The sequence below is a fragment of the Parasteatoda tepidariorum genome, chromosome 9 (assembly GCF_043381705.1).
Source record: "Parasteatoda tepidariorum isolate YZ-2023 chromosome 9, CAS_Ptep_4.0, whole genome shotgun sequence".
Lineage (NCBI taxonomy): Eukaryota > Metazoa > Arthropoda > Arachnida > Araneae > Theridiidae > Parasteatoda > Parasteatoda tepidariorum.
This window is the reverse complement of record NC_092212.1, coordinates 3983029-3999053: the sequence shown is the minus strand read 5'-3', so window position 1 is coordinate 3999053 and position 16025 is coordinate 3983029. Positions and strand designations below refer to the sequence as shown.

The 16025-nt window shown below is 28.9% G+C and overlaps 1 protein-coding gene across 9 annotated transcripts in view; it reads right to left on the bottom strand.

Annotated features, from left to right (window-relative positions):
- LOC107436177 (Acyl-CoA synthetase long-chain) overlaps nucleotides 1-16025 on the bottom strand; it is a 75558-nt gene that overhangs the window by 31582 nt on the left and 27951 nt on the right. For 6 of the 9 annotated variants that reach the window (XM_016047777.3, XM_016047780.3, XM_016047781.4 and 3 more), the window contains one exon: nucleotides 1802-1905. In XM_016047777.3, the coding sequence (XP_015903263.1) occupies nucleotides 1802-1905 (104 nt within the window). Of the gene's footprint in view, nucleotides 1-1801; nucleotides 1906-7161; nucleotides 7222-7287; nucleotides 7512-9469; nucleotides 9938-16025 lie in introns of those variants that run through there. The other 3 variants (XM_071184900.1, XM_043054304.2, XM_043054305.2) reach the window with 3 other exon arrangements.

Sequence of the window (16025 nt, the reverse complement as noted above, 5' to 3'; positions counted from 1 at the left end):
GTTTACAAACCATTACTTAACTCTTTAAGAACCACCAATAGTTTCCTATATCATTTATATTATGTTGCATGTGCATTATTTTATTTGTCACCTTTCACAGCATAAATTAAAATTTTTAACCCCTTAAAGTTAAAAGCTTAACCCTTTAGGTCTCTGCTCATTATTATTTTTACTCCTAAAATATCACTACTATTTTGATCAATAAAGAAATATATCACAACTATGATAATATGTATAATTAACTATGTTTTAGTTGAATTTATGAACTGTTACAATTGACCCCGTAAGTGGGGGCAATTGTAACAAGTACACGAATGTCAAAAATTGTTAATAACTAATATAATAACATTTAAAATAAGGTATTTATTTATATTTTCTAGTAGAGGAGAGTCTACTTTACTCGTCTGTCAATTAATACTAATAATATATTGAATTTTTTGTTAATTAAAAATAGTTAAGTAAAAAATGTTACAATTGACCCCACTCTCCCCTATTTAGTTTCCAATTCCATTTCGATTTAAAAACAAATAGTAACTAAAAATAAATTTTTAATTTAAAGCAATCGAAATTTTTTTAATAATGTTACGAACATTCCTATGCGTATTATTTTTTAATATTTTTAATAATAAATTTAGAAGTGGACTTTGCCTCCATATTGCCTTTTTATAGCTTCACCCAAAGACTTCGTATATTGCAACGCAATCGCTTTTTTTCTTCGTTTCTAGATAAGCACATTGATGCATTAAAATTTAAAAGTATATTTGATTGAAAGATCTTGAATGTTTTATTGCATAATTTAGATTTAGTTTAGCAGCTTAATTTCCCAATTTTATTGAGTGGAAATTGATGCAATCATTTGCTAGGTATTGTAACTTCAATAACGTTTTGGGTATTATTGAATATTTGGTTGCTATAAATAATTTCACCCAAAATATTTATTTAGTAAAAGAGCGAAAAGGTAATAACTTTTTACTTCTCAATATTTATAGTACCATTTTAATGACAAACATACCACTATAATATTTTAGAGAGACCACTGTACACCCTGATCATTCCATGTGATTTTCTGATGATCAAAATGCGCCAGTTATAACGTAAAACTCTTTTATGCCATCACGTGTATAAATATTTTATGTATATATATATTTTTTTAATCAAAGTCGTTGAACAGCCGACCCGATTTCGAGTTTACGTCTGCTGCTCAACTCCGTAGCCTTGCAATTTTGAACCAAATCCTGAAGGGAACTTTCAGATAAAGTACTGGGGAGAAATTTTCCTTCGTTAAGGCCTTTTTTTGGTTTTGCTCTCCATGTGACGCAAATGCAGGTTAGTTATGTAAAATAGACATCTCAAACAGTTGAAACATTTTACCTAGTGAGGTTTAAAAGAATTCTGCAATAATGTATGATGCATTATTAATAATGCGTTACCCAATAATATTCATTTCCCAATAAAACATAATTATAAGATAAATGAGAAAATAAAAAATCAATCTTGATAAGTACTTTAAAAGGAAATTATAAAATATTCATCTAATTTGCATCAATTTAAAAAGCCTGTGCGCGAGTTTCGGTTTGAGTCATAATTGAATTTTACTCCTTAGCAAATGGGATGGAATATAAAATAGACAGCAGATTGTATCCTCAAAATACATTAGGACAATTTCGAATTAAAACATTTATGCAAAGAACAATTTAAGTACAAATCGCTTCGTTTAAATTTAATCATCTTAGAAAGATTCAAAACAATTTAATAAATTAACAAAAAAGTTAAATAATTTTAAAAAATTCTTTTATCTTACCTGTTCCACTTGTCTTTGGGTTCTCGTCGGGCGTGTCTTCGCCAAGCCGTTGGTACACGGACTTTCCAAAGGCCGGTTTTTAGCCGTGTTATCTCTTCCTCTACCTAAAAACAAGTGCATTAAAGTTTAAGATTTTAAAAAGGACGCATAATTAGAACGCAATTTTTTTTCCTATATTTGAATTCAGCGTGCTACTTTGTCTGAAGGCAAAATACCACCTATGGTATTTTACTTAAACTCATTATGCGCTAAAGCTCTCATTTTAGAAACATGTCCTTGTTTTTCAAAAAAAGTCTAATAAATCTTTTATTTCTGACAATTATTTCAAGAAAACAAAAAATCTGTGTCCATTACGGTTGTTTTAATGTTGGGTCAAATTTCAATTGAATCGAACAGTTTTAAAGTATAGTTTATTTACGTGTGTATGGTGCTCAAAGCCGAGTGATTCTCGGAATGACAGATACGCCAACAAGTTTTTGGCACATTCTACAAACGTGCTCCGTGTGCACACATAACATGGCTTTTCGAAGCTCTGTCTCAAAGGGAAAAAAAGCTGTAATTTAAGTGCCTTACACTTGAAGCAAAACAAGGATTTTAAACTATATATATCATGTTACTGTGAAGAATTATCTGAGCTTTATAACGAACAAGTAACTTAATTTAAAAAGTTAAAATTTTTTATTAAAAAATTGCCAATTATCAAAATTTCTAGATTGAAATTATCAAACTCACTACCTTATTCTCCAACTTTTAAAATTTTTATAAATCCAGGTAATGCAGCATTGGGGAAAGTTTTTAAATATTAAAAAATTAGACCACAAACGCCTTTCATTTTCACAAAACTGTGGCTTTTCTCCATATTGACGTTTCGCGCCATTTTCAAAAATAAGCATCGACAGTGCTGGTTTCATAATAGGCTAAACTTGTCCTAACAGTCATGAGTAACTGTAGCAAGCTCACAGCAGTTACGAAAATAGCGTATTATTCGAAAAAAGCATAATTTCATATGAGGAAAGAGCTTTCGAAAAACTGCCTTTATAAACAGTAACACACCACCCCGGAGAATTTTTTTTGCTCATGAATTCATTAGCATGTTTCTAGCTCAATATCCGCCACATCAGTGGTGAAGTGTTTAAGCAAAGGTATTTGGGAGTAGATAAATTTGTGCAGGACAAAGCTTATTTATCCTTAATGCCACTTGTGGTTGGACATCGTGTAGACACAGATTCTAGTCTTTAGTGTTAGTACAGTTTTTTTTCTTCCTAAGTGTTATTTTTAAAACAGCAGACAGGCTTACATACATTACCGTTAAAGTGTATAACTCGGTTATTCCATAGAATAACTTGGTATTTCCTGAATAACTAGCTCAATAGGCCCCACAAGAGTAATAATGTGTTTCTGCAGAGGTATTGGGAGTAGATAAATTTGTGCAGGACAAAGTTTATGCATCCTTAATGCCGCCTGTGGTTGGACACAGATTCCTGTCTCTAGTGTTGCTACACTTTCAGGTGTAATTTCACAGTTTCAAACCAAAATACATACATTTATTTAAGTAAAGTCTCATGGTGAACACGATTGCCTTGTCTCACAAAATTAAATTTGGCTGCTTGCAATAATTGAGTTGTCCGTCTCAACTCGATAGATAATGGTACCGTTAGATTTCATTGCTTCAGACAACTAATAATGTAAAATAAAGTAAGAGTAATCCAAAGAAACACACAAAATAGTCAAACAAAAATAGAAAAAAAAGAGAATAAAATCCTCTGGATACATTACAGTTAAAATGTATAATTCAGCTATTTCATAGAATAACATGGTATTTCATGATAGAATTACACAAGTCAGCTAAAGTATATAATAGTTGAAAACTTTCATACTTTACCTAGTTATTCTGTGAAATAACTAATGATTTAGCGTTAAACTAAAAATTAAATAATTACAAAGTTATTTTAGAAATTTATTAATCATGAATAGCTAAAATCTCTGGAAAAGAAAAATATTTAACCCTAATGCGAATGATTAATTAATAAATAATGAGGAAAAGCAGATATAATTTATTATTGCTCATATTATTAATTAGGTCTAAAAGCAAAGCAACGGAAGCGTACACACGCAACGCCTCTGCAAAGCAGCTAAAAGCAGGTTCAAAACTGGTTAAAAGCAACTAAAACTGGTTCAACGAACTTTCGAGTGCCGCATTTCATACTTTAACTATCAAGTAATCGTTATTCTATAGATTACCTAGTTAAACCAAAAAATTCAATAATTTTATACCTTTTAACTGACTTGTCTAGTTTTTTCATAAAATAGTTATTCTACCACAACTTTATTATTCCAAGTTAAACCTTATGCATTCAAGCTAGAAAAAACTTTATACAAATTTTATTTGTTTTAAAACTTTCCGCTTAGGTTCCAATTAACGAAAAACAAAATAGTTCAGTGAAATCTAAAATGTTGGAGGATACGTGAATATAACATATTTATGGAGCGGAGAAGTTAACCAAAAAATAAATCATGAAAAAAAAGTTTATTGGTCAGTAGTTTCTTTGCTTAAAAATATGTGTGTTTGTATTCATAAAGCACTTGGTGGTGGTGTAAATGAAAACAATAAGGAGATTTAATTTTGAACTTCACAAGAGTTATAAACGACCTGATATTATTAAATACATAAAAATAAATAGAATGAATTGGATGGCCCACGTGATTCGAATGAGTGATGACAATACAATAAAAAAGATTTTGCTTCTTAGATTCACGGGAACAAGAAGGCGGAGAGAGACGCTGATTTGGTGGAGTCTGATTTTCTTGCAATTAATGAAGAGAATTGAACATCAAAGATAAATCGGAAGTTGTTATGGAAAAATCTTCTGAGGGAGGCATTGGCCTACATTAGGCTGTCTGGCGAACTAGGATCAGGATGATTATGTATCCATAAAAAATTTTCAATAAATATTTTCATTTAAGAAATGTATATGCCAGTTTTTCTGGTGCAGAAATACTGACGCGTGACCAAATACGTGAATAATTTTTTTTCTCCCAAATAGCTAAGATGTATTTCCTCTATAAAACAAAAAAGTCTTTTTTACAATAGTTATCATTAATTTAGTTCATGCTGACTTTCTTTTTCCTTTTGCGAAAATATAGCAATCTGATGAATATTTCTCTCTAAAAAGCAAACAGAATTATTTGTGCGTAAATCTAAGAAAACACAAAGCTATTTATTTCCATGTTAAAAGCACATTTTTTGAACTTATCTTTCTGAATAGGATGAAACTTTACGTACTATTCGTTTTATTAATAATTTAAACTAGTACATTTAATAAGAGTTAAAAATGGTATAAATTGCAATATTTAAAAAATATGGTCCTTAAAAATATTTAAAAAAAATAGTTTCGCAGATGAAAGCTAAAGATTAAATAAAATATTTGGATAAGTATTAAAAATATGTATAATTTGCAGTTTAATCAAATGAACAGCTTTCCGAATTTTTGATAAAAAAAAATTTAAAATACAAAAGCTTTTAAACCATTCAAATTATTAACAACGTTTTAAGAAAAAAATGATAGTTTGATGTCTAGAAAGTTGGTTTCAGGTTTTAGTAATTGATTTAAAATTAGGATACATATTGAAGTGTAAGAAAATAAAACGAAATGTTGAAAAATCTTTCGATTGAATTAAAAAAACACTAAGTCAAAAATTTTAAACTTTTTCAAATTTCAAAACTTAAATAGTAATTAAATCAATTGTATAAGAAACTTTTCAAAAATAAGGAAGTATTATAATAAACAAGTAATTAATTAATTAGTATAGTAATAGTAATTAGCAATGAAATTAAAAATAAGCAATATTATAATAAAACAGTTTTAATTGATGAGATTTGCACCGCGAAATAGCAAAAAAAAATTGAAATATAAACCCGGAGTGATTTTTTTATAAAACAAAACTCTTAAAAGTAGTAATGTTTACACAAAAACTGAGTTAATGCTATACAGTAATACTACCTGAATAATTAGATAATAATCAGAAGGAAAAAGTGAAAAATATATTTATGGTTTTTGTGAAGCATTAAATTGCTACTCAGCTTAAAATTAAAACAAAACACGTTCAAAATGTCAAAGTTCTTTAGACTGAATAAATTTATAGAATTCTAGAACATAAAAACCGGATGCGGATGTACAAAAGAGGTATTATTTGCTCAAAGTAATGAAATCAAACAACGCTAGAAATATTTGAACTCTGTTTTATAATTTATAAACACAAAAATATAAATAAATTAGCATACCGATTACAAAATTTTAAATAGTATTTCAGATAACAAACCTCTTCAGAAAACGAAACCGATACGAATGTGTTATTTAAAGTCTGTATACGTTATTACAGAAATAAAAAAATATTTGATAAACATACCCATTTTAAAACTTTAAATAGTACTCGCGATAACTGACTGAAACCTTTCTCAGAAATAAAACTAATGCGAATGTGTTATTTAAAGTCTGTATAAGTTATTGCAAGATTAAAAAACATTAGCAAACCCATTTACATTACCCTTTCTTAAAAATAAAAATGATACGAATGTGCTATTAAAAGTTTGTATGAGTTATTAGAGGAATTAAAAAAAATGTATAAACATACCCATTTACATTGTCTTTTCTTAAAAATAAAAATGATACGAATGTGCTATTTAAAGTTTGTAGGAGTTATTAGAGGAATTAAAAAAAATGTATAAACATACCCATTTACATTGTCTTTTCTTAAAAATAAAAATTACTCGAATGTGCTATTTAAAGTTTGTATGNATTTTGAAAATCGCAGTTGAACATTAAAACTTTAAAAATCTATTTTAAGTGTAAAATATAATTTGACCAGTTCATGTGAAATATTTCACGACATTTTAATAAATGATCCGAATCTATTGCTAAGTATTCACTCAGATCAAAAATATGATCGTGAAAGAAAATCAAAACTTTTTTTAAATAAAAAATTTAATTTGATTAAAAATCATGATGTTCAAATTATTATTTTTTACAAATATTTTTACCAATAATTAATAATAAGTACATTTTTGTACAAGTATATGAATGTATACAATAAAATATATATATAAATAAATTGTAATTCTCATTTCATCCCATTTGTCCCGCTTTGTCTCAATGAAAATGTGGTCACTTTAACATTACCCTTTCTTAAAAATAAAAATGATACGAATGTGCTATTTAAAGATTGTATAGGTTACTAGAGGAATTAAAAAAATGTATAAACATACCCATGTACATTACCCTTTCTTAAAAATAAAAGTGATACGAATGTGTTATTTAAAGTTTGTATAAGTTATTAGAGGAATAAAAAGTTTATAAACATACCCATTTTATAGCTTTAAATAGTACTTCAGAAGGAAAAGCCTTACTCAAAAACAAAACCGATATGAATGTGTTATTTAAAGTTTGTATAACTTATTACAGAAATAAATTTTGTTTCGATAAACATACCCATTTTATATCTTTATTTAGCAGTCCATTCATACACTTTACGAAATTATTCACTTTTTATCGGCCCACAACAAGGAAATTTACTATTGATAATCCGTTATTTACTTATTGTCGCAGCGTAGATAGTTTGCATTATCAGTTTCGTTTCTAATCATACGAGGAGTACAAGTTACAAGTGATACAAAATCATTCGATTTTAGTATCTTTTCATAAACATTTTATCCATGATGCACTTGGAGCGACTAACCTACATTTGAGATCTATCACGGTCAAATGATAAATTTTTTTGATTTTAATGATACACTTATCATTGCGCGCAGTTTCGTTTTTCTTTTTCGCATTGACATGTGATTAGTTTCTATTTTTGACAAACATTTTTAATTATGCGTTTAACAATTCTCTTCTTCGTGGAATTGAATGTATATTATCAAAAGTGCAAGGTCAAAATATTTTTAATCGGTTATACTATGACAAGTGCAATGTGGAACAAAAAAATTTAGTATAAGAGTTGAAATAATTTTTTTTTTTTTTTTGTCAAATACAAGCGATCACGTGAAATCTAGATTATCCCTTCTTCTACAAATGTAATGGAATAAAGATCAAGCAACGGAATAAAAGCAAAGCTGGTACTTGTTTTATTGTGCCAAGCATTAACATCACTGGATTTTAAATAACTCATCGTATACAAGTGTAATGAAACAAAATAAATAGTGGTGTAAGAGCTGGAAGCTGCTTTATTTTGCCGAACATAAACAACAATACGAAACGTAAATTAAACTTTTTACCAGTACTAAAGCCGATTACTGGCTCAAGGAGTGTTATATGAGAACACATCTCTTAATTTTCACACTTAAAAATAACTTATTAATGCCTAACAGTTCTTTTCAAATGTACAGTGTACAAAATAAATGATCACCTAAATATCCTTTTTTTTTAATCTAAAAATCATTTTAATGCAATAATCAGTGAAAAACAAATGCAACATTCAGTGAAGAATAAATGCGATATTCAGTGAAGAATAAATGCAATATTCAGTGAAGAATAAATGCAATATTCAGTGAAGAATAAATGCAGTATTCAGTGAAGAATAAATGCAATATTCAGAGAAGTAAATGTCGCTTCACAGTTTATTTACGACAGATCCTAAAACAACCAAACAATCAAAATATGAATATTAAATTACGATGTCAAGAGAAATTAAAAAACTTGTCAATGTGATTTTTTATGAGAGGAGAATAATAAGGACAGGACTCCTCTCAAACAAGTTTGCCCCTCAAAATATTAAACCGGCTACATGAAGCTCAAAAAGAAAATTCGCTAACAAGAAACATTTTTATCTTCCGAAGAGCAAAGAGCTAAATAAAAACTTTTCTTTAATTATGGATTCTTGGATAATAAATTTCTTAAACAGTATTCTTTTTTTGAAGGGGGTCCTTTAAAGTGTTTTTATTAAAAAAAAATCAATAACATTTGATTCTTTGATAAAATTTTCCATTAATAACAGAGTCATCGAGAAATGTTTATGTTAAACAGAAAATATTTTTTTAAATAATTTTTTCCTAAACAGTGGATTTTATTTTACTAAACCAAATTTCTCCGTTAGACTGAAATTTCACTATTCTTTTCCTAAACAATTGAGTTTATTTTAAATTCAAATTTTCCCTAAACAGTTGATTTCCGCTGCAATTTTCCTACAGAGTGGATATTTTATCCCAAATTTTCCTACACTGTGGATTCTTTTTATCCAAATTTTCCTATTCAGTGGATTCTTTATCTATAATTTTCCAACAAAATGGATTCTTTATCCAAAATCCACCAACACAGTGGATTATTTATCCAAAATTTTCCTACACAGTGGATTCCTTATCCAAAATTTTCCTACATAGTGGATTCTTTATCTAAAATTTTCCTATATAGTGGATTCTTTATCCAAAATCCACCAACACAGTGGATTCTTTATCGAAAATTTTCCTACACAGTGGATTCTTTATCCAAAATTTTCCTACACAGTGGATTCTTTATCCAAATTCCATTACATTCTTCATTCAAATTTTCTCGAGACCCCGTAAGAGCCATAGTCTGATCAAAAACATTGACATTTGCCTTTTTATGTTAGCCAACAAATTTATTTTCTTGAAATTGCTCCCCTAAAAAATTATTCGAAGAATACAATAAAACTTACCTGGTAGCGGCAAACCAGTTGCTGCTTTTGTCATTTCAAAATTGCTATTAGAATCTCTTATTTAGAAAAAAAAAATATCATTTATCAAACAAAATTTTCTTTCATAGTTAATGAACAGCTTTATACCATCATTAAAATTTTTTTAGGGAGATAGACAGATTCAAATAAATAAAAAAAGTATGAATCTGTCAAGCTTTCAACAACAATAAACGATGTAAAACACTTTCACGTAAGAAGAGGACAAAACGAAAGCAAGAAAGAAAGGAAAAAAGATACGCAGCCACTTTAATGCGCAGTTCACACAAACAAAAGCATTTGTAGCAGACTTATTTGAAACGCAGCCGATTAGTAGTCTCACGCATAACTGAATGTCAGTTGTCAAAAATCGGCCTCAGGGTCCTTGAGGAAAATGTTTCACCTCGAACTCTCGGTTTTTTGCTGCTGCTGCTTCCCAACCGGTTTTTCTCTCTGTCGGCTTGGAATCTTTTTACGAATATCGTTTTAAGTCATTCATTGAAGCATTTCATTCACATCATAAATTGCACAATTTACATGAAGCTTTACGAGGGGAAAAACGATTCATTGCATTGTTGCCGCAGATGCTCTCGTAAATCTAGGGATGAATTTCAAGAATTACTGATGTCAAGTATTGTCCAAACAAGCGGCTACCGAAAAGTGTTTTGAGGAACCCTTCGGTTCCATGATTAGGGTTCTTCTTTCTTTTTTTTAAAACCAGTAATTATTTTTGAAACTATGTTTGTATCCAACCATTTACAATAGAGATTTTTATTGCTGCATTTATACAAGTGTTTGATCTTACCTAATTCGAGTGAAAAGATCTCAAATCTGAAATTAGTTTCGTTCCAAAGCTGGAGATTTTTCTCCAAAATGATATTTTTAGTTTCGCTTTTTGATCCGAATATACAAATTTATAAAGAACTTATAGACTAATATGCAATATGAACTCACCAGCCCCTTTGAAAATTGCACATTCGACAAAAAATATATGACCATACATATATCATAAATAGCATATATTGTCATCGCATTATAAACTAAATTGTTTTATCACCTTTTTAAGGAGAACCACTCCCCACGTAGATGAGAAGTGGAAACAAAAATTTCAGTTTAGGAATATCTTACTAAATTTCATAAAAACTGTAGCTAGTAAATTGAAATCTATTGCAGATTTGAAAACGGCGACTGGAAACTATGAGTTATTCAAAAATCTCATGTAACAGAGGGAAAAAAAATTTCCCTAGTGTAATCAATATTTTAGTTATTTATTTCGGTTACTTTTGTGAAATTCTGTACAATGCCAATGAAAAAATAAATTTAAAAGATAGGGATTAAAACTGTAGAATAAAGGTTAAAAAAATTTATTCTTAAAATAGTGCATAGTATACTAAACGTTAGCGAATTATAAATTGTATAACAACTGATAATGCATAGAACTTAAAAAAAGCAGCATTATCAATCAATTACTTGATCCTATGATACGCGTTCTCTTAGTTAAAACTTCAGAAGAATAAAATTGATTTGATTAAATTCTAAAAAATGTTAAAAAAGTGTTTTCTATGATCCTTACTGTGACTTTTTGGGTGTCTTGCGATAGCGTTAGTCTAAGTATTATTGAGCTGCTGTTTCCAATCCTTCACAATATAGCAGCAGCTATATCAAATCTATGACACCAAGCGCTCAGGCAAAGTCAGTCACCGAAATTGGTTGCAAAAGAATGTCCTCTAAGGAAAAATCCAGACAATCGAGGATGTATTCGGGGAAAGCTTTTTTCAAATTGCACTTGTATTGCACATTGAGTTAAAAGTTTAAAGTAAATTTCTGTCTTCAGAATGTTCGATTTAAAAAAAAATGTCGCGCATTTTGCACAGATGCTCTGATGTAACCTTATCAAAATAAGTTATATTGCTGAGCAAATAGATATGGTTCGACTTAAACAAAAATATAGCACTATTTAGCACAAACCCACGATTCCCTATTTAAATTATCAAACTTACCTTTTCCCCCAGCACCAATCGGTGTAATCTATTGAAATAATATCAGATACCAAAAATAATAAACATCTGTATTAGCTTTTTAAGTTTAGAGAATATTTCTAGATTTTTTAAAGTTTTTATGCTTTTCTGGCATCTTATACAGTTTAAATTGAGAACGTTATATTGAGCTATGCACGAACATTACGTACGAAAAATATACTTTAATATCCAATGCAAAAATATATGAAATAAAATAAAAGCAGGCCTCTAAATTGTAAGATTTTAATAATTAAGAAAACAAGACGATGCGGCTATCTGTAACGAAATTCAGAGAAAAATAAAATATTTGAAATTATGTATGACGCAAAAACGAAAAATGAGAACCAGTATTCTATTTTGAAAGCCGGAATGAACTATTCTAAACCATACCAAAAATTACTTTTTCTACTCCGAATCTACAACTGATCATTCGAAGTTGTTAACCCAGTTTGATGCAGAAACTGTTAGAAAAAAAGATAATATAATTAGGGCACCTTAAAATGAAAGATATTGATCTAATGGAAGCAAAACTGCAAGTTTGTTTACTTATTAATTGTCGATATCATGCTAATTGCGTGTTCGGGAAAAATATTCGATTTTGTGGTTCCTAATAGAACACTAAATTTTGCAGATTATTAGCCCTTCTGAATTTTTTTTTATTAAGTTTTATCACGAATGAATTAGAAATGGCTTTTATATTTAAGTTTTTATTATGTGTACACTGATAATCTAAACGATTCTAAAAAGAGTTTAATGAATCAAGATTTACCATTGATAAAACTATTATCGCAAAGTAGAGCAAGTTTACTCTCTACATGAAATTTCATTATCTTCAATTATTTTTTCTAAAATTATTAACTCAGTGAAATTGCGAATTAGATGCCAATAATAAGAATTCGAGCTTCCATTGTTATGCATACTCGACTTGAAAATTAAAATGATAATATGAAGTAATGAAATATAAAAAGATGAAATTCGAAAAAAAAAAATGAAAAGGCAATATCAATCACTTTCAAATGAAGGACAAATGCAAGCGAGCATTTTTATTTCATTATTTATTGCAACCTATTTTTAAAATTAGTATTACAACTAAGTTTAGTTATATTCCCAGGACTGTTTTCTTAACCATTTTTTTAACTATTCTAACGTTTTTGAAACTATTAAAATCGAATGAATGTCTCCATTTTATAAATTATCTAAATAATTCCATTCATTTTTCTTCGAAAACAAGCTCAAATTATTTCATTCGTTTCTAATACAAGGAAAATAAACAAACGCTAATAGATTTTATTAATTGAAATTAATGATATTCTTCCAACTCCTGTGCAGGAAAGAATTACAGGATGTTTAGTTCATAAAACTTACATCACTGTGATCATTATCACAGAGTCGGAAGAAATTACGGTCACGGAAAAGTAGGGCAAAATTTAAATCAATGAAAAAAGGAATAACAAAAATTGACATTTAATACTTTATCTTAATATTTCGTAATATAATCAAAAATCAATTTACTTGCAGTACACCTCAAGCTTTTTTTTTAATTCTTTATGAAGTGCGCAGCCAGTTTACCTTACTTATAGATCAATTAAGATCGATCAATTAAGTTACTAGAACAGACATAAAAATGTACTTTCTCTGAATAAACATAACTTTTTATAGATGGATTCAGACATCTAACACCCAAAAATTAAGGGGTAGTAGCAATCTGGGAAATAGGGTTCTCATAGTTTGACCAGGAAAACGATCCTAAGTTTAGACCACTTAATATCATATTTTCTTTTCGCATATTTCGCCATATTTCAAGAATTTCTTAATCTATTTTAAAAATTTCTGAGCGAAGATTTACAATTAGCATATTCAATATAATAATAGTCGAAAAATTTTGAATTGTAAGGCATACAATATTTTGCATCGCTTTAAAGAATGTAATTTTACCTGGCAAAATTCAAAGTTTGAGTGAAATCGGTCGAATAGTTCCTGAAAAATCCAATTTTAAGCATATGACTTTATTTTCAACAAATTATTTTTCAAATTTTTTTTTTTACTGTTTTATAAAGTTAGAACTTTTTAATTAAGTTTTATTTCGCAATGAAAATTATTGTGTGTGCTGCATGAAACATTTTAATGATCTACAGCGGTTTTGTTATTGTTGTCGATGCATTTTTGGTGCAAGTAAATAAAATGTTGTGATGGCTCATTAATTAACAAAACTATATTTTGGACATTAAAATTATTATGCTTTTGAATTTCATTATCTTTTCTAAATATTTCAGCCTAAAGGACTTTTTGCCTAAATATAATCCAAATAAATTCGAAAGAAAAAAATAGTTTAATTTTTTGGCATTGAACGGAAGCATAGGATTGTTAATCCCAAAGCAATCTTAAGTCATCAACATTTTGTTCTTATTACTTCTAAGAAAACTAAATTTTTTGAAACGAAACTTACATTTCTTTAAATTGAAATGAAACTGCAAATTATTTAAAAAGAAAAAAGGATTTTGAAATTAAATCTTTAAATGTAGTTTAGCGAATGTTATGCAGATAGCGAATTTTTACACATTTACACACATTACACATTTTTACACATTTTACACATTTACACATTACATTGTAGTTTTGTTAATCCTTAGAAGCAGAATTTTTATTGAACACATTTTTTTAGACACTTTTACATTATTTTGTATGAATTTAGGTAAAAATAAATGAAAAATATTATATTTAGCATTTTAATAATTTATAGTTTTGAAATACAGCTTGTAACACCGAAGTCTTTTTTCACGTTGAAGGTAAAACCTTGCAAAGACGGCTCACTTCCAAATAATTCTTCAAATTCGCAATGATTTGCAGTTATTCATCATTACATATCTTTAAGAGAAATAGTTATTCATCATCAAAATGTCCTTAATTTACAAAATTAATTAAAATTTTTAAATAAAAACCGAAACTGAATTTAATTTTTTTAAAAATCTTATATCGTAGCACAAATTCTGATGATCTGATTTTTTGTAACTCTTGGACTGTTTTTACAATTAAAAAATACCAAGATATATTTTGGGCGGAATAGAAGTCAGGTTCTCGGGAAGGTTCAGGCCCGCAAAGGTTGTCATTCCAATAGAAAAAGAAAATATAATTTTACTTGTAATAAGTTCACCAGAAAAATAATGTATAAAAGGCACACCGATGTCCCAGCTGTATCAAAGGGATAATGGAATTTAAACAGTTTGTTGCCTGTGAACAGTTTTATTGAAATAGCCTCTTTGAAAAGATCTAATATATATAACTTTCTTACGTGGTTCCCAAATTTTGGCTGTATTTCTTTTCCACCGGTGGCAGCGTTTACTTTATCTACGTTACTATTTCTCTTACACGGCGAATCGACCAATGATTGCCGCTAAAAATGTCACATGCCAAATCTAGCTGAGGTGGCTCAACATAGAGCGCTTTTAAAAACGGAAACTGAAATAACCAGAGAGCATCAGCTGTGGCAATCTCATACTATTAAGCTAGACAGAAGTGAGTAGTCTTTGTCGATAGATTTCTATTTTTGTATTTTGTCGAAAGCGCTTTTTTTCACGAATTTATTACGAATTATTACGAATTTATTTGACGATTTTTGATTTATATTACGAATTATACTATAGCACATTTATAATAGGTTTAACGAATTACATGTCATCTATTAAAATATTAATTTATTTTAATGACTTAGTATTTACTAAAAAGATGTAATTTTTAAAAAAAAAAAAAAGTTTTTATATGGATTTGAATGATTGTTTTGAATTCTTAGAATTTTGTGCATTTGCAATGTACCTAAGTTAGTAGCGAACGAAGCAACCCATCTAAGATTGCGTAGCAATTTTCGGGGGTTGGCGAGCGTTAGCGAGCAGCCCACTACTATCTGTAAAAATGCTTAATGGCTAACCGCTATATGTTCAACGATGAGATATATTTTTTGATGAAATTGTTCAGTAATTTGGTTGTAAATAGTCTTATTGCAATGAAATATTCAATACTTTTTATTACCTCTCTATAGGCTCACATGGATTTTCCAGACCAGCCAACTTTCTACGCTATTTAGAAAAAATTCTTCTAGTGGTAGTTATGTTTGTGCTTTAATGTATTATTCTTTCTTTTATAAATTTTATTTAAAGTTATTTTTTACTCCACTTATTGTAAATAGTTTGAATACGTATATACGAGGGTTGCTATTTATATTTCTGGCCTAATAATGAAAAAACAAATATATAGGATCGAAATTGGTTTTATTGTTTTTCAAAATATTCTCCATGATGATCAATACACTTTTGCTTGCGTTTGAACCAATTTTCAAAGCACTTTTTCCAGTCCGATTGAGGTAACTCCAAAACATGCGTTTTGAATGCATCAACCGCTTCTTCGGGGGTCGAAAATCGTTGTCCACGTAATTTATTTTTGATGTGTGGGAATAAGAAGAAGTCATTGGGTGCCAAATCAGGGCTGTACGGCGGATGACCCATCAGTTCGATCTTTCGCTCCGTCAGAAA